General features: G+C 41.0%; 1 protein-coding gene across 2 annotated transcripts; it reads left to right on the top strand.

Annotated features, from left to right (window-relative positions):
• Positions 1–119: 119 nt before the first annotated feature.
• On the top strand, positions 120–19588 carry rbm18 (RNA binding motif protein 18). Of its 2 annotated transcripts, none has more exons than XM_084047477.1 (6): positions 120–257; positions 1610–1723; positions 9182–9308; positions 11035–11115; positions 15724–15827; positions 17296–19588. In XM_084047477.1, the coding sequence occupies exons 2-6, from the start codon at positions 1617–1619 to the stop codon at positions 17483–17485; spliced, it is 609 nt and encodes a 202-aa protein (XP_083903603.1). In that variant the 5' UTR covers positions 120–257; positions 1610–1616; the 3' UTR covers positions 17486–19588. The 2 variants fall into 2 exon arrangements, with proteins under 2 accessions (XP_083903603.1, XP_083903602.1); XM_084047476.1 differs by having other exon boundaries at positions 11035–11121.

The raw sequence follows: 19588 nt of genomic DNA, 5'->3' as shown, positions 1-19588 counted from the left end.
AGATTGTGAGCTTGCAGATCGGCCAGTTTTTAATAGTCGACGCTAAAGTGCTGTTGCTTCTTTTGGGCTTGTTTTCCTAGACCTGGTTGCTTACTTCTCTCACAAGATCTGGCAACAGTGGGGAGAGAGAGGAGCAACACTGTGGGAGATGATTGGGGAACCCTTTTAATCATCGTCATATTATTGTAATTAATTAATATTTGACACATTTGTGCTGAACAGAATTCCACCAAGGACACAGTTTACAGAATAAGGAGGTAAAGTATTACAGCATACTGGGCTGGTTTAGCTCGTATCTTTGTGTGTAAACAATCAGCCTGTGTTATTAGCTTTTTGTAGCTAGTTTAGCTAATAAGCTAACGCTCGATTGAGCTTGGTTGATAATCAATTATTGAATACTTTGATTGATTGAATGCTTTATTAGCAGTTTGCAAAAAGTACCGTTCAATACAAGGTCTGTTTTAAACCCAAGAAAGCCCATGACTTGTTTCCATTGGGTTCTTTGTACTCAATTAATCGAAACATTTAATTACAGAATCATTCATTACACATCTGTACGTTTAGATAGTTAGTTTTTGGATTGAATCCAAGGATTTACGAGTCGCTTTCTTGTTTCTGCCTCTTTGGATTCGATCTAACGTTGCATCGTAAACAAACGATGTTTACGATGTAAACAGCAATATTAACATTGCTGTTTGTGTTGAAACGCGTCGGTCAGCTATTGCTTTGCTCATCTGTAAAATAAACGATTTAATTAATGTTTTCACCTGAAGACGGAGTGCCTCAGTATTTCTTTCCATTCAATCTGCCTCACCACAAGCAGAACTTTGGGTTCCTTCGATGAATTGAGTACAAAGGACCCCAATGGAAACAAGCCATAGGCTTTCTTGGGTTTATATTGAACTGTACTTTCCTGTGCTTTTGTTTTTGTTGCAAACTGCTAATAAAGTATTCAATCAATCAATATCTGCTTCTATGCCTATTATTTACCTATTCCACTGAAGAGCACCTGTTTTGATCCACTGTGATAGAACCTAGGCAGCGCTTCCTTTCTTTTGTTTTCAACGTTTGGTTATTGTTTGCTGTTCAATTTCCCCCGAAGATTAACATTAAACTGTGTTTAAAAACGCTTCATTGTTCAGTTGGATAACGTTTGATTCTCCAGGAACCCCCAGTTTGATGTGCATTAGGCCACGTACCCCCATTTTACAATGTATTTCTTTTAAATCTCTGGGACCCCAATCTACACTGTAAAATCCTCAGTGTTAATTTAACTCAGAATGTCCAAATGGAACCAAATTGACTGTAAGGGTCCTCCTAGCCATCAATCATTTAGCTGGAGACACCCTGGAACCCCGTGAAGGTCCCCTGGGGGTCCCTGTGGGGTTACGTTGAGAATCAGCGATTTAGGTGAAAGTCAACTCCTCAATTTGAATCTAACTAAGAGTATATACAAATATAATCATAAATTGACCCTTCCGGTTCCATTTGTACACACAGAGCTACAAATGGATACATTGACACTGGGTGTTTGACTGTATATTAATATCTATTTGAAGGTAATTATTGTTCTTTCATATTGTTTCTCTCACACCCTCCCATCCCACAGAGGATCCATGTCTTCTGCGGCAGACACTGTGGAGAATGCTTCCATCATTTCAGAGAGCTTGGGTCATGACGGCAATCGATTATGGATCGGTAACATCGACCCTAAAATCACAGAGTAAGTTCTTTACCGCCTTGGGTCTTGAGGGACTTGAGGTTTTTCCGTCCCGTAATGTTGTGTCTCTTTGGCATGTTTTCCCCCATGCCTCCATTCGTTTCTCTCTCTCTTTCTGTTTCCATGTTTTTCCAGAAGAGCCATCATTCTGTCTATGCTAGTCTTTATTCACCAGCAGGCTAACATTACACAGTACAATCCTCTGTGTTGATTTAACCCAGAGAGTGTACAACACTGTCTAATATCAGTGGGGAACTGTTGGTGAAATATGTCAGTGACCACCGTGGTGCATCCGGCTTTGTCGAGCGTCTACACGAACACAATTGGCCCGTGTTCGGGGGAGGGAAGCCGGGGACGGGGAGGGTGATATCGGTCATTGCACGTACTCCTACGGGCTGGGGCGGCACCTGTCAGCGGGGAGTGTTGGGCGGGAGGAGTAGGACGAAGGCTCTACGTCGTCCTGGTGGGGGCTCCTCAATGGCAGGTGAGTCAGTAGGATACGACAGCAGTGACAAGACAACACAGAAATGTGTGTGGGGACTGGGGAGGAATCAGTTGGCATACTAAACTAAATTGGGGAGAAAAAGGGGGTAAAAATAATTGGGCTACTCTAAATTAAAAAAAGAATGACTCAGTGTTGGACTTACGGCACAAGTCTCACAATCATATAATTGTAATTAACTAAAAGCATCACTGTTGATCATTTACAATCATTCACTTTAATTGTATTTGTTTCACGTCATGCTAACTACACATTAATGAATGTCATATTTTTTTTTTCTTCGTTTTTTTCAACGAAACCACTTTCAACCTAGCCGTCCCTATGTTGGGCATGTTAATATAGGCAAAAATTGTCAAACATTAAAATAATCCAAATTTGTGGCAATTTGTCACAATGTGGATTGGCTATTTTCGCTATTGATCATATGACAAAGTATATAGGACATAAGTGGTTAATGGATCAAATCATTGTTTAATCAAATTGAATTATTTAAATAGGTTTACTTTGGTTGACTAAAGTATGCATCAGAGCTGAATAGAAGTCTCTTCATGAATCAGAGAATTTGGTCATTACATATTTAATCCTATGAACTAACAGGATAGACTGGTCATTATGCGCTTAAGATTGGAAGCTTTCAGAATTCAGCAAAGTAATGTATGTTGACTATGTTCCATGAAAAGGCACAATTTTTATAGTATATCTCATTCCGTGTTTGATAACATTATGCAGTACAGTAAAGAAAACGCAGTAATAGGTCAGTAATAATAAGATAATCCAAGATTACCAAGATAAAACAAACACAATAAATGAAAAAATAAAATAAAATACCAACAAGTAGGCCTAAAAGAACAAACGCATTATGCAAGCAATGCTATAGAAGTCACACACGCAGCAAATGGAATGACTAACGAGGCTAGTATTTGATTGTAGCGGCAACAAGTGTTTGATTCTCAGTGGGTTTAAGGAAGCCCCTGTTATGAGCCTCAGACCATGTTTTTACCTTGTCTGGCTCTGCCTTATACAGAGGCAGTACATTGTGTGTGCTTGCATGATTGATTAACTCTGTGTATGTGTGTGCATTTGTGTGTGTGTGTGTGTGTGTGTGAGGCTGAGACTTAGCAGACAGGACTGGGTGTGTGAAAGAAAGGCAGTGAGGCGTGGAGACCTGCTCTGCTGAGGGGCAGCCATCATTCCTCACTCACCTGCCCTGTTTACTCTCCTTCTGTCAACCTGGAGATGATTGTGTGTGTGTGTGTTTGTTTGTGCACACACGTGTGTGTATGTGTTAAGTGTTAACCCGTTTAAGCACTTAAGCCCTGTTTTATACTTTCGGCTATTTTAGGAAAAGAAAGAAGAAGAAAAAGGTTTTGGAAACAACATCAACAAAAATAATTATGACAACAACAAACAATTTTCTCCTGTAATGATGACATTTCCAAAATAGGGACGCCAGGGTTAAAGTGGTTAAGCACAAATGTGGGGCAAGTGTTTATGGGACAGTTTGCAAAGGTGTGTGTGATTTCACACAGCTTTGTGTGTGTGTGTGCGTGTGAGCGTGCGTGCGTGCGTGCGTGCGTGCGTGCGTGTGTGTGTGTGTGTGTATGTATGGAGACATCTGCATATTTTGAGTTTGTGTCAATGTAGGCAACTTTTTCTTCACATTCCTGTGTTTGTTTGTGTACCTGTGTTTGAATGTGCACATCTGTGTGTGTGTGTGTGTCCTCCAATATTATGTGATGTAGAGAAGGTAAGAGGTAATGGGGGGTAAGGGGTGTGTTTGTGTGCCCGTGGGGGCTGCTGGAGAATGTATGGGCTTTAGCTCTGGTGGGCGTCTAGACAGGCGTTTCCTTCCCCTCTGCCTGCTCTGCTCTGCTTCTCTTTAAATAGCACAGTGCTGCACCGTATGGAGGGAAAACAAGAGAAATGCCCATGGCCCCTGCTGCTGATTGGGAAGATTAATTAGCTCACGGACAGCATAGGCATTGCTCCTTGTATTTGTCCTAGCATGGCCAGGCAGGGTATAAATGACTTGAAAAAGACTGGCCAACTCAAATATGAATGTTCAGTCAAACTGAAATTAAAAGGAAATGGCACTTGAATGATTTTTGTATCTTGTATTCATACCATTTAAGCAATAACCGATTTGTTTAATTTAAAAGGTGTTAAAGATACCAGTTTTAATACTGCAATACATTAGCAAACTGTTTTAGGATGCTTTGGCCAAAGTATTGTTTTCCAAGGTGTCCTCTTCTGTGCCTTACGTCAGGGGCCAGGGCGAAACAATAGAGTCATTAAAATGTAATGAGATAAGAAGACTATGTTGAACTTAATGTACAGATACACGTGTGGGACAGACGCTGGAAAAGTGATGGATATTTTTTACAACAGTCGTTATTCTGTCATGTACCAGCCTCTCTTTCTCTCAACACATCACAAAATGCAACCATAACCACATATATCGTCAGAGTTTCTCTCTTCTACAGTAAATAGTAAGGATGATGGTAGGCCCCTGAGACCCATACAGCAGCAGCAGCAAAGAGCCAGAGTCAGTTACGATATTATATATATGATCTACTGTAAATATATATAAAGGAGATTACCTGAGGTTTGTAAATGATGAAAAAATACATTGTTTTGAATTAAAATGCATTAAAAATTAAAATCACATAATTATCATTGCAGCAGGCAGCTTCCTGAAGTGCTCAAGGTAACCAATTTCATATCCATTAGGCCACGGACTCCCGTTTTATGATTTTATCTGAGATGCCAAATGAAGAATATTTTTGGTCCAGACTTCCATGACATATTTGTATTGGAATAGATCAAAATTACGTTCTCTATTTTGGACTGTAATGTAAATCTATACATAATATAGGCTTGGTGATTAGTGCTTGTTACCTGGAAACATAGAGAAAAACAACTATGGTTTGTGCTGTTGGAAAGGCTACAAGAGAGAACATAACCCACGAGAATAAATTAGCAGCCTGGAATTTTAGACAGAATCAGACTGTCTATCTTTTTTCCCCATACACAACATGTTTTTTGTCCATTAACACGGCAGCCGTCGCAGTTCCCCTGTCTCAGCCGCACCACTGTCTAAACTCTGTGTCACTGTGAGCTCTGGCCTGAGGTGGGCAGGCACTATCCTATGAAGGGATTGCCTGGGGGCATGGCCGCTGACCGAGTCCTCTTCGAAACACAAGGTCGCCTGCCCACTGACGGGTGACGCCTCAGCCCAAAGTTGTCGCTGCCTAGTGCAGTGACGAAGAACGCCCTCCCCACCCGCTTCCCCCCCCTGAACAGTGAACACAACCATAGCTAACCTATTGTCCTTAATAAAAAAATATATTGCGCTTCATAACAGGTGCACAATCACATACATATACTGTACATACGTTAATGACAGACTATCAGAACAGGCTATAGCAAAGAGTACTGTACTATAATTCCCATAGATGTACAGTATATACAATCAGGGAATATATCCAGGAGGGGGGGCATATACTTATTATCATACCTACTGTCAATCACACCAGCTCGCATGCTGCCCTGCAATTTTTAGCAAGCAGCTCAAGCACCCTGGCAATTCGGCTTCAGTTACTACAATGTCAAGCTGGTGAACCTATCAAGCCGGATAAAGATAGACCTGACGTACAAATTACCCGTTCCTCTTCTGCAAATAATTGCTATGGATGTGAATGACAGTAGGTAAATACACCCCCTCCAGGAGAGGTCGTAGTTTTGAGAAGGGAATTCTTCCACTGTGGACTACTCTGCTTCTTCTTTGAATCCGTCATTATACTGTATATCCTATTTAGTTTACATTTTTATTTTACAACTACTGAGATTAGCATTTAATTTGAGACAGAAGTTCATATTAAATCCAGTGCATTCGCATTGTCCTCATGCATAAACTGGCAGTGTTAAATCATTTGTTTGTTGGGGATAAATTATCGACTTTGTAAGCTGTAGCATTTTTGTTATCTCACTTTAGGTGAGAACGTAAATTCTTGCACCTTTTTCCTCTCGAGTGTCCCACAGCAGGGCTGCCTTTTCTGTACCAAACCCGGCCGGATCCCATTCCCTCCCCCCTCTTCTCTATATGTCTTATCCTTTTGTGTCTTCCTCCTTACTTCCTCACTGACCTCCTCCTGTCTCTCTCCTACGTTTGCACTTCCCTTTACTTCTCACCTCCCCTCTTCCTCCTCCTCTGTGTCCTCCCTTTCCTTCACCTCTCGTCTTGCCCTCAGCATCCCTTCGCTGCACTGCACCCCGTGATCCCATGCCTCCTCCTCCCCTTCCTCCCTTCTCTTCCTCCGGAGCCTTTTTACAGCCCCCAGGAGGAGACCATTGTGGTCCAGCTCGCTAGCATCCAGAAGTGTTCTTTCTATATCAGACATTAAAGTCTCTACAAATAACATGAACTGAACTTTATTTTGTTTAACGACTTTAAGCCCTATTCAAAAAGTTTCAACAATAGGAGATCTACAAGCTCATTATGCATTGTGAGTTTACAAGTAGATCTGCTATTTTTGAAAGGTTTTGATAATTTCTTTAAACTTTTAAAACTTTTCAAAATGGGGATGCCATGTTGAAAGTGGTTAAAACTGTGGCTGCATAATTTCTGCTTCTGATGTTGTCAGAAAATGTCAAATAATGGACCATATATCAACCTGGCTCTACTTAATAATGTTTATGTTTTCACATTTTAGGTGAGAAATAGATCATGCAGTTGCTCAATATTGATTTTCACATTTACAGTAACAAGTTTAAAAGTTGTTAACAATATTTGGGAGCTTCCATGCAGTATAGGGGAGGCCATCGTGATGCAATGACGCTAGTGACAAATCGGACGATTATCTCAAACCAATTGGTAATCTGCAGCGTTTTCACGTCACCTTCTGGTATCGCCTCAGCTAGTTTGGATCTTTGATGCAGGTGATGCCAAAAAAAAGTATCGGGTACTATCCCCACCTTCTGCTCGATGGAAAAACTAAAAAGTTGAGTTGAACTGGTACCTAGGGCTGTCACGATTACAAATTGAAGTTGGCGATTAATTGTCATTCAAATAATTGCGTTTAACGATTTAATTGTGTGTTTGGCATTGAACACTGGAACACATGAACATAAATAAAAATACAAATAATGCCTTTTATGCTTCGTAATCAAAAATTGCACAGGGCAGATGACAAATAACTTGAATATATAAAAAGAAGTTATTGACATTTAATCATTTTATACATGTAAAAATAGCAGGAATTTGCTAATCTACAAACTTACAACGCGTCACTTTGTGACGGGTTGCAAGCCTGTAGATCTGCTATTTTAATTAATGCTTTTTTAATATTTGAAAATGTGTGAAAAGTTTTCAACATGGAAACGATTTTGCAAAAAAAAAAAAATGTATCTCAAATAATTGCAATTAGACGATTATGTAATAATATAATTATTGTGACGGGCCTACTAGTACCATGCATGCACGCAGATACACAATTCCTCAGTCTCTACCCAGCTCGGCTCAGTTTAGCCCCATACACAGTGCATGGGGTCCTTGCAGGAAGAGGCTACCTTCACATGATGGGAGGCAATGCAGGGTGTTGTCTGGGAAAGGGAGAAACTCTTCTTGGACTGAAATCCTCTGGGGAGCTGTAGACTGGGGGAAGACATAGAGCCTGTAGCTAACCCCCCCCCCCCCACACCTCACCCCCATATCCCACATCCGATCCCATTCACACATACAAATGCTAGCTCACACATTAACGTCATTAAAACGCATTCATGGTCACTCCACTGGGGCGTGCACGCACACACACACACAACACACAGTGACAGAGAAAGCTTTCCAGGATTAAAAATAACTGTTTGTTTCAGCAACGGAACAATAAAAGGGCTGCAGCCAAAATGTCTCAGGAACTCTTATACAAGCACCTGAGGGTCATTCTCAGGCCTGGTCTGTCACAGGGTCAAGTAGATAAGTTATCGATTTTGTTTTTACCTTTTGCAAAAACGCAGTTTAGCAAAAATAAAATAAATAAATAAAATTGGCTACCCCAAATCTCTTGATAAAGGAAATTGTACATTGGCTACATAATGTCTCTTGATAAAGTTCACTTCATAAAAACGTATTCCACCTGATGTACTGTAAATAAGTACAATACTGTGGCACTTTAAGCTTGCTTATTTCATTGACATTTTCCACAACACACCAGCTATCAATCAGAATGGGTTTCATTTGAGACATCCATATGACTCCACAGGTTTAAGCTTTCATCCACAGCCCAGATGTTGGCGGTAGCGATACTTAAGGATGTGGATGTAGCAGGTGACCCTGAACTCATTGCCCGGCCCCACCTCCGCACTGCTAGAAGAGACTTTCTCATGGCTGTATTGTGCCGGGTGATCAGTAACACATATGCACGCGAGTGCTCCGACACACACATTGCATATTCTTCGACTGACCGCATGATCTGTGTTCAGTAGTAGTGTGACGGTCGGCAGCTGTAGCCAGTCAGTCACTTGTTTGTGCGAAGAGGGGGGGGGGGGGGGGGGCGACTAATGCTTCCTCTGTTTTATTCCCTCATTGTCCTGCTACTGTATCCTCTGTATTGTCTCAATGAGAGATTTACTGTCAGTCAGCCTGCAAGCCAGCCGGCCTGCAGCTAACAAGGTGTTGGGGGGAGAAAGCTGTCATTCTCATTAGGCCCACTGCTACAGCTGACTGCCCCACAGACAAATACAAATGTCAATGAGACCTAAATATACCATGTTCTGTTGTCCATTACGGACGTTCTAATTTGTGTCTGTTTCAATCAAATATATATATATAATATATTTTCAACACTAAATAATCTAAATAACTTTCACTTTTCTTCAACCATTCTTGTCATTCTTAAAATCACTTTGATGCTCTTTTGTGTCCACCTTCTTTTCTCTTAAATGTTTTTCTTTTTTTCATCCAGATACCACCTGGTGAAGCTGTTGGAGAGGTTTGGCAGTGTGAAACAGTTTGACTTTCTGTTCCATAAGTCTGGGCCTATGGAGGGCCAGCCTCGAGGCTACTGCTTCGTCAACTTCCACACCAGAGAGGTACCTGCATACAGGACACACACTGGGAGAACATCTTTACACTTCAATGCTTTTTTGGGGGGGGCTCATCTCCATATACTGGTGTTTTTTATCACATACGTTTATACTGACATACACCACGCGTCCTGAAGCAGGGAGATTCCTCATGAGGCACTGGAGGAAATCTAGTCAGGACTAATAGCCAGACATGGCTGAGTGATGGGGAAGAGGATAAGATTGTGTAGAGTTTGAGATGGATGTCAGTGGTAGTTATCTCCAACACCTTAACCACTTTCAACCTGACTATATTTTGGACATTCAAAATATTTCAAAAGGACTGTTTCAATATCTACAAGCTCAAAACGTTTTGAGCTGGTGCATTGGCTATTTTTGCACAACACTGTCATGATGAAGTACTGTATATAATAGCAGTTTTATGTCAGATTTTCACACATCCTCACAATGGAACAATATGATTTATATCAAAACTTAGCAAAATCGACTTCAAATCCTATTGGTTAGTCTCACTCTCAAACTGAGTGTCAGGTTTACTTTAGACTTGTTTTGGTCAAATGAACTGAAAACAATCGTATAAAACAAAATAAAAAAAATAGTTTATGTGATATTTCCAAGCAGTTACCAGTTAGTCACTATTATGGATGTCACAGCCATATTCCTACAAGTATGAATTAACCGCAAAATGCATCACCTCACGCATCATTGGAAGAGCTTTGTGTTCATACTCAGTACAGCGTGTTTTGTAGTGAGCCTGAAGACCATGATAAAGATCTATTTTTCACAGCTAGTATCTAATGCAGGGTTTGAAAGACGTCATGAATGGCTTTATCGCTAACGTCTTTGCTAAGTTTGGCTCAGAAACGGGTGTGTTTTTGGTTGACCAATCACAGTGTCAGCCCGACGGTCTCGTCCCCTCTCGGCTATGGGGTCTCTGGACTCTACACACTGCTGCACTGATCAGAGAGCACAGTGCAGCTGTGGCAGGCAGAGAGACCGAGTGTGAGAGGAGAGCAATGCTAGTGGCACTTTTTACTGTGCTACATTGCTTATTTCTCACCTCCAATGTTTTCAGTTACATATCTTAATGTATACTGTTTAGTTTAAAACGAGTAATGCACAGTCTGGCTGTCATCTTGAGTTAGATAAAGAATGTATTGTAGCAGCCCAAGAGTGTCTCCCTTATTTAAATCAGGTGCGAGTGGAGGAACGTGAGCTATGGGAATCAAACGGGTGAACAAAATCAAGATTCCTTTATATTCATATTCTCTCTGTCGCCACGCCGTTTGTTTGCGTTTACACAGGAAGTAACTTTTGAATGCACAACATTTTTTTTTATTAAAATAAAATTGTCATCTGATGATATGTCCTCATTATGTTCTAAAAGTGTGGAAAACATATTTTTCATTTCACCACGTCTTTGAGACTAAGCCAAAGCCTTATACAGAGGAAGTGTGTGTTTATCACAGACACAATTACTCGGTACACACTGCAGTAAATTATCATTTAGCATCAAGGTGCACATAGTCGCAGCCAGTCTCTCTCGCTCTCTGTAAGTAATGCAATCCATCATCAATTATTGTTGCCTTTGCTATCCCTCCATTGTGAAGACTAATGATTTAATGACACTAGTGCAATCATCATGGCTGATTTATGATTGTTATTCAAATGAAGCACTTTGTGCGTGTGTGTGTGTGTGTCTCTCTCTCTCTCTTTCTCTGTCTGTCTGTAGGAGGCAGAGAGGGCTATCCAGTGTCTAAATGGGAAGCTAGCTTTATCCAAGAAGTTGGTAGTGCGCTGGGCACACGCTCAGGTAAAGGTAAGTGTCAAAGGCAACAGTCATAATAGAAACTCCTCAGGCCTATTAGCAACGGCACACGATATGTACAGGTCTGAATACAAATCCTGGTCTTTGTGGACACTAGTTTACCGTTACGGTTTCCCATCTCACCCTTTACTCTCCACTGTAAAAACGTAGCAGGTAAAGCATTTACAATAAGGCAGTTTTAACATTACACTCAACTTTAGCCTGTAGTGTTACTTTACACAATACATACAGTCTGTGAAAGGTAAACAACACTGACATCCAGAGGTCTACTCGATAATCCTTCACCTCCATCTCATTCTCATGGCAAAGTTACAAGTGGAAAGCATGGCAACAACAACAACTGCGTGTTCACACATTTAATCCATTAAGACCGGGAACGCATCTGTCATTTTAGATGTCTCTGGCTATTCAAAACTAGCAGATATACAAGCTCACCGACTATGAGCACAGTGCCTATGAGCTTGTAGATCTGCTATTTCTTTTAAATCGTGAACATTTGTGCGAATCTTTGAATATATGTATTTTTTAAAGCGAACATTTGTAAAATATTTTGTTCCAGGGACCTCCAGAAGCAAAGATTTGAGTTACAAATGTAAAAAAAAAAAGCTCATGATGAGCTTGTATATCTGCTATTTTTGAATAGCCAGATTGAATGGATTACTGTGTGTACTGATCTGAAGGGGAAATGAAAGACATTTGTTTGTCATTGTATCTCACCAGGTAACAGTACAGTAGTCAGTCAGAGGTACGGGAGTAGATAACAGTACAGTACTCTCAGTCAGTGTGAGGTAACATCAGTGGGTAACATTACAGTAGTCAGTCAGAGGTACGGGAGTAGATAACAGTACAGTACTCAGTCAGTGTGAGGTAACATCAGTGGGTAACATTACAGTAGTCAGTCATAGGTACAGTACGTGTATTCGGATACAAGCAGCCAAACCCGTGTCTGTTTGACAATAGACAGCTAGCTTGCTGGTCAAGGGTGAAGGGATATCCTGTATAGGGACAAATCACGCCCAACACGCACTCAAGTGCGCGCACACACACACACAGAAAGAAGGGCCAGGTCAAGGTCAATGCCACTGCCTCAAAGACAACACGCTGTAGAATAAATCAGCTCATTAACAGTCATTTTGGATTAACCTGGCTTACTCTTCCAATTTAGCTTGCCGTGGTCAGTGCCTAAAGCAGATAATAACTATACAATAATAAGCTCATTACATGATCATGGCTATACATTAAAATGTGCTTGTTGCTGATTTAACTAATGTAGGCTGTAGGATCCCTAATGGAAAAGGGCCAATCACATCATTGTTTTCCCACTTTCAGAGCCAGTGATTAAATTACCTTGTGCCACACAATAAGTAAGCAGTCCTAAATTATACTGACCGCTTCCGTGAGAGGATTATTATAAACAATCCTGGCAGTGGTGAGTGAATACGTTTGGAAGAATTGTTAAAACAAGACAGAGTCTGATAATGGTAAATCTAGCTATCGATAGTAAGTAAAGTTACTGTGTGTGCTGCTACCGCACATATCACAATGTGGTGAAGCTGCACTATACAAGTTGACTGTTTGCATGCATGTCCTAGAGTGGTGATGGTCTACACCTCATTTACATGAATGGACATGTTATACATAGGCCTATTTCTCCAATAATATGATGAAAATACTCAGTTTAGAGCTGCAGAGTTATGAGAGTTGATGGGATTCTTTGATGTTAGGGAATACTACTTACCAACACACTGTAAAGCCTAAGGTATTAGTTGTGCCATAGGTGTCACTCACAGAAAATTGCAGATCTACAAGCTCTAAAGTTCTAAATCAGACTTAACAATATCTGTTTCACTGATTGTTGTCTTGGAGTAGTGTGGACATTATCCCTAACCTCTCTCATACTGGGAAAAGAGATACTCATCATCGGTTCCTACTTTCTAGTAGCCACTTGCAGAAATGGCCCCATGGGGGGCATGCTATCATACAGGAGTACATGCATGCCGATTCTTTAATAATACCTAATTTCACTATTTTTGAACTCCTTTAGGACATTCACTAGTGTCCGTTATTGTTTGGAAAAAACACATGGGGTTTTTACCCTGCACTCTTAACCTGCAGGGGAATATGCAAGTCCAAAAATGTCAAATTATGGAATGTTGGCTGTGAGATTTTCATTGTTCTTTTTCCTTGAAAACTTTGCAGGCTATGCATCTTGATGCCACTGCAACATTTTTGTTTTGTGGTTTCTACTTTTGTGACAGCAGGCATGATTATGTTCATAAAACATTGAAACACACACACTAGCACTAGGCTAGGGGCCTAGTATACATTACATCTATTTCAGACTACACAAATAGGAGATTAAAATAAACTTGAGGTAGCCTACATTTTGTTTAAGAGGTTTCAAAAGCTTAATCAATCAAGGTTTTATTTGTCACTAACTTATACAAGTACAAGCAGCGAAATGTTGGGACAAGTATATGTGTGTGTGTGTTCATCGACAGTGTGTATATATATATATATATAAGTTACAGTATGATTGGAAAACCAGTCAGATTGAAAAAGGAGTGCTCGTTCTCTTCGAGCTACTACTAGGCGCTAAAGCTTAGCGGCTAACCATAGTATTCCTAGGATGAGCGTGTTGAGTTGTTGACGTCTCGGAGGTACCGAGACTAGTGGGGAAGGTCATTTACGATTCTGTCCCTATCGGTACGTAACTCGGACAGCGCTGAGTCGACTGAAGGGTACTTCGCAACACTCGGCACGGCGACTCGCTCGCTTTAGCTCTGACATTTACTTTATCTAGCACAACTGCTAGGAAATGTATAGATGGGACTTGTCAGTTCCTTCTCCTCATCTCCTGTGTGTAATATGGATTTCACATCCGAACCAATTCAAATAAAGAAACGGATCTCCAGCTACAGTAAAGTGTGTGTGTGTGTGTGTACTGCATACACACACACACACACACACACACACACACACACACACACACACACACACACACACACACACACACACACACACACACACACACACACACACACACACACACACACACACACACACACACACACACACACACACACACACACACACACACACTTTAGAATCCATTGTGCCAAAACATAGGCTTTGTTCAGATGCACTGTATCTGTACGGTATGGTCTATTTTGTTGGTTGATGGTCTATGTGCATTCCAGCTGCATGCCTTTAGAAATGGGTGGAAGGGAAGGGTCCTGTGGGTGGAAACCTCATTGTTTTAGACCTATTCTTGGGCATACATATATTAGACTTCTCTTTTTAGACTGTACTCTTTGTAAAGATGCTGTGTGTGTGTTTGTATGTATTGGTATGTGTACTCTCATACTTTTGATCTTATGTGGGTCAAAGGGAAACATTTTAATCATCTCAATTTACCGTATACAAATTTTAAACCCACTTTCAACCTGGCTGCCTTATTTTGGGCATGTTATAGGCCCAAATTGTTAATAATAGTGAAAATAGATCTACAAGCTTACACCAAGTTATAAAACTTGGTGTTACCATCATGAACCAGGGAATTCATATATTAGAAACTCAAATTTAATACAATAGTTTGTGTACGTGCATATTTGCCTGTAACATACTGTAACTTGGAACATTATCATTTCCATTTAAAGAACTGTACTCGGCTAAGCCGACATTGTCCCCAGTTCAATCACAGTTGTGTTCTTCACTCTCTCCTTTTTTATTTATTTGAAAAAATATGTATATTATTCTCGCAATGCCATATTATTGTCACAATTTCAATATTGAGGTATTTGGTCAAAAAAGACCAAAAAGATTTTGTCCGTATCGCCCAGCCCTCTACAATATATTAACTGTTCTCTTTGTGTTTCTTTCCATTTATTCTCCACAGGTTGTTAGCAGCATGCTGTGTTGGCTGGTGGAGAGGTTTGGAAGGTGGTTTTGAGAAGAATGAATGCAGCCACGGGTTATTGATCTCCAGCTGCTCCCATTATATCCACGCCCCCTTGAGCTTGTGATCTGTAAGACGATCACAAAAAACAAACAACATTCCCTGGTGGCTGCTGTCTGTTTGATCCACAAGTACCCTGGCCAGAGGTGGAGCTAACCCAAGTTAACTTCACCTGGGGTGACTTTAACTCGATTGGATTCAGTGCCAACCTTTACTGAATTCTGAGTGCCAGCTTGGGCTGAGCATGCTTTAGGCAATACAATATTATTATAATATACATGTTTATGTATTTGTTTGTTGTTATAATTTCCATATTACGGGTGGCATTTCAACCGTGTGGGAGGAAGCTGCAGTTCATTCTCCAGAAAAAACTGCCCTGTTCCTTGATCTGGAGGTCTGGTGAAATTATAAACTTCTGATTCTTGTTACCTTGCTTTTGTTTGTCTCCCTCCCTCCCTCTGCTTTTTCTCTCTGTCTGTCTTTCATACATTTGCTTGCTTTTATTTTCATCCTTTTGCAACTATGCCTGTGTGTGTCTGTCTGTCTTATTTCCATCAATTCCTCTACCCATATCTCTATTCTCCTGTCTGTATTGGGTCCTTGTCTATCTGCCTGGCCATTCTGTGTGTCTTTAGAGGTTTGAAGGTGGTTTTCGTAATGACAAGACCAATCCTCCCGGCCTGGAGCCATCCTGCAGCGCTGCAGCAGAGGAGGGACCTGTACCAACCAACCACCTTAGGTTGGTGATGCACACGCACACACACACACACACACACACACACACACGTTTGTATTACTATGTTTGTTAGGACTTCAAAGTTTTAGGACAGTCATTATTTTACCCCAACCCTAAGGTGTCGCACACCGAAAACAGCTTGTACATTGTCTATTTTCAGCACGGAACAAAGTAAGTATAGTACAATCCAAGTACAATTGAGTTAGCACTTCAACAACAGTCGGGCTCAATAAGTGTCTATGTGGAAGTGTTGACCAAGAAAAACAAGTGAGGTGCCCTCACTATTGAATCAGCCACACACACACACACACACACACACACACACACACACACACACACACACACACACACACACACACACACACACACACACACACACACCTCTGTCAGGTGATCCAGTAAAATGGATTCCTGTTAAGTCAATAAAGTTCTCTTGTGCTCTGATCTTGGGCTCCTAGCGTTGTTGTTACTGAGACAGAGTGAGTGTGTGTGTGTGTGTGTGGCAGGCCTTCACATGGCACACCTCAGGAAAGGCTCCACACTTCACTTTTACTGTAAACTTCAAAACCACTCTCCCCGCACAGCGCAAGAGAGGAAAGAGAGGAAAAGGTGAAACATAAACACACTATTTCCCTTTTTTCCTGATGCCCTTCTCCCGACTTTCTCTCCCTCTCTCTCTCCCCATCCTCCTCTGTCAGACCTTTCTTTATCGCTTTCACACTCTAATTTGCTATCTTATGCACTCGCCATTTTGCCTGCACTGTAATGTCTTCCTCGCTTTCTGTGTTTTACTCTTTATTAAGACCGGGAACGCATCTGTGTCATTAAGATTTCTTTGGCCTTTCGGAAATAGCAGATGTACAAACTCATAGCACGGCACCAAGTGCCACGCTATGAGCTTGTAGATCTGCAAAAAAGAAATATTGTGGAAGATGTGTGCAAATCTTTGAATGTATATATATATATTTTTTTTTAAAGCAAACATTTGTAAAATACTTTGTTCCAGGGACCTCCAGAAGCGAAGATTTGAGTTCACAATGTTCGCTTTAAGAAGACAAATTTTCACGATTTTCAAAAATAGAAGATCTACAAGCTCGCTATGAGCTTGTAGATCTGCTATTTTTTAATAGCCAAAGTATAAATCAATGGTTATAGCTCAAATCTAAAATGACACGGATGCGTCCCCGGTCTTAATGGGATAAACAAAGGTTTTCTTCCACAGTTTTCCCTGCAGTGCAACTGGTAATCTATGCTCATTCTGACCCCCTCTCACCAATCCGAGTGGTAATATGTCTTGTCCTTCGCATTCCACAACAAGGGAAAAGATATTCTTTTGTCCCTCTCTCCGTACACTCTCCCCACATATTGTCTCCTCGCCACCCATTTGTCACCGTCAGCACCACTTGTGTTGCAACCCTCCTGTGTTTATTGTTGTTGCCTCACGCCTCCTCTTTTCTCTCCTTCTCTCCAGTACGAGTGCTAAGATCCGTGCCATCGAGGCCAAACTGCAGATGATGGACGAGAACCCAGATGACGAGTATGCTGGACCCTCGCCCTATGTCTATAACAAACCTCCAGAAAGGAAACGCTGGGAGCCATACTCCAAATCACACCACCACAACAACAACCAGAGCAGGCCCTTCCGCAAGTTTCGAAGATGACCCCCCCTCCTCCCTCTCCTCCTCTCTCTGGATATCCTCAGCTACCCCAATCCCACCACACACACACACACACACACACACACACACACACACACACACACACACACACACACACACACACACACACACTCGCTCACCATATTTGTTGACAATACAATGTAAATTATGAAAGATGGATTGAAAGCTAAATGGTCAGCAGTCTGGGCATATTTCTTCTTCACAAGGCAGTCACAGAAGAGTACATGAATGGGTTTTTACATATTTGTTGCGGTAAGGTAAGATGTTATTTAGACTCGAGTCTGCACCCATACCCATCAGTCAAGATGCAAGGGAAGATCAAATATCGGTAGTGGCTCCTGAACCAGCAGTATCATACCCACAATGCTTTGCACAAACGGCCAGAGCCGAGAGCACTGAGCTAAATTCAGGTATAAAGTAAAGAATGGTTGTGTTTATGCATTAGGTTAGTTGGAGATGGTTATGTTTAGGTATGGATTGGTGTGGTTAAGTTCCGGTACGAATCTGGGAGGGTGGTTAGCCAACTCCAGGAATCACGTGAAGTTTAGAAACAGGGTACCAGCAGGTTTTAAATTGGGTCAGAGACAGATGGAGCTGGCAAGAGGCACTCCATTTTAAGCCCTCCCGCATCCAACCCACACCATAATCACACTAAACCCACCTAAATTTAACCTGCTGGGAAACTCTTAAAGTGGAAAACGAGACTATGGTCGTGTGTATATAGTGCCCAAACCATCCTAGGAAAATGATATCAAGCTGCTAAACTTGAATCTAAATTCAATCTGTTGTAGGACTGGATGATATATTGAATATTTTAGATATATTCAATATAATGTTGTTGGAGATGCAAATTAGGCAACATTGTAAATATCAAATATGTATTTGTGTTAATGCACATTTTATGCAGGCAATTGAATTTCCTGAAGATTGAGAGGAGCGTAACAATTTTATATTCACGCATTTTTCAGTCATTAAAACACATTGTTAACCATTATATCTGCCTGATGTGAACACAATTTCAAGTGTAGCTCTAGCTAACTGAAGCTGAACTGATTTTAGTTGGCTGTCTCCCAGAGTAGGACCCAGACAACCTACCAACCACACCATAATCATCCCATGCCCTGTGCATCCAGGCTATGGGATCTCTCATCTCTCTTGTTGCGTTTAATAAATAAAACAGTAACTAGTACTGGTTCAGGAGCCACAACCTAAAATATACTTTGAAAAGCAAGGGTTTTTTGTTTTTATTTTCTTTCTCTTCCTTTAATGGAGCACTTCACCCATTTTCAACCTATGGTCCTTTTAAGATGGCACAATTTCTGTCTACTTGGTCTGGGTCTCAGAGTAGGGCTGTGGACAGTTCAGAAACCTGGCATCATGGCATCGGTACACAGGGTTGGTCATTTCAAACAAGATTTCAAACTTTTTTGTTTTTATTAGAAGAAGAACAATGTCTTCTATTTCAGCATGCCAGCTTTCCAGGAAGAGAAAGGCTGTAGTTTATATTAGCTTGGATTCCCCACAGATGATGTCATTGGTAGGCACGGCTCTGAACTGTCCATATCGAGATGCAGAGTGAGTTGACGGAAATTGTGCCATCTCATTAGTGAGGTCCAATTATACAAAGATATGGTTGAAAATGGGTGACGTGCTACTTTAAGGAGTGTCCGGTTGCTTTCAAATGTACAGAGGACAAAGCTTGATGTACAGTATATGAAGTATTTACTAGGTTGTGTTCTTCACATTATGCAGTGCTTGTCCATTAATCAGGACGTAAACATAATGAACCTGTTCTTGAAGTTAATGTCCTGTTGTGAAAGAGATAAACACAGTTACAGAGTTTACATGACATTAAAGCAACTCAGAGATACATATTCTTTATGTTCTTCCTTGTGTGCAGGGGGATATTTTTCTCCTCATCTTCACCGAGAGGATTTTTGTGATCCAGTTTTTATACAACTCCAACCAAACTCTTTTTACTGACCGCTGTGCGTTTTGATATTTACCGTTCCCCAAACTCTTGCTTTTATTTTAATTTTATTTTTGATTATTAATTAAATAAAATAAATAGGAGATTGTATGCCA

This window comes from Gymnoscopelus microlampas, assembly GCF_963454915.1.
Source record: "Gymnoscopelus microlampas genome assembly, chromosome: 21".
NCBI lineage: Eukaryota > Metazoa > Chordata > Actinopteri > Myctophiformes > Myctophidae > Gymnoscopelus > Gymnoscopelus microlampas.
Note: the sequence above shows the minus strand (reverse complement) of the source record. Positions and strands in the feature narration are given on the sequence as shown.

Bases quoted from the DNA above. Each gene is read 5' to 3' on its own strand.
- rbm18 (XM_084047476.1), top strand. From the start codon at position 1,617: ATGTCTTCTGCGGCAGACACTGTGGAGAATGCTTCCATCATTTCAGAG. The intron at 9,309-11,034 runs GTACCTGCATAC...GTCTGTCTGTAG, and splicing joins TCAACTTCCACACCAGAGAG to GAGGCAGAGAGGGCTATCCA. The intron at 15,828-17,295 runs GTTGGTGATGCA...CCTTCTCTCCAG, and splicing joins GTACCAACCAACCACCTTAG to TACGAGTGCTAAGATCCGTG.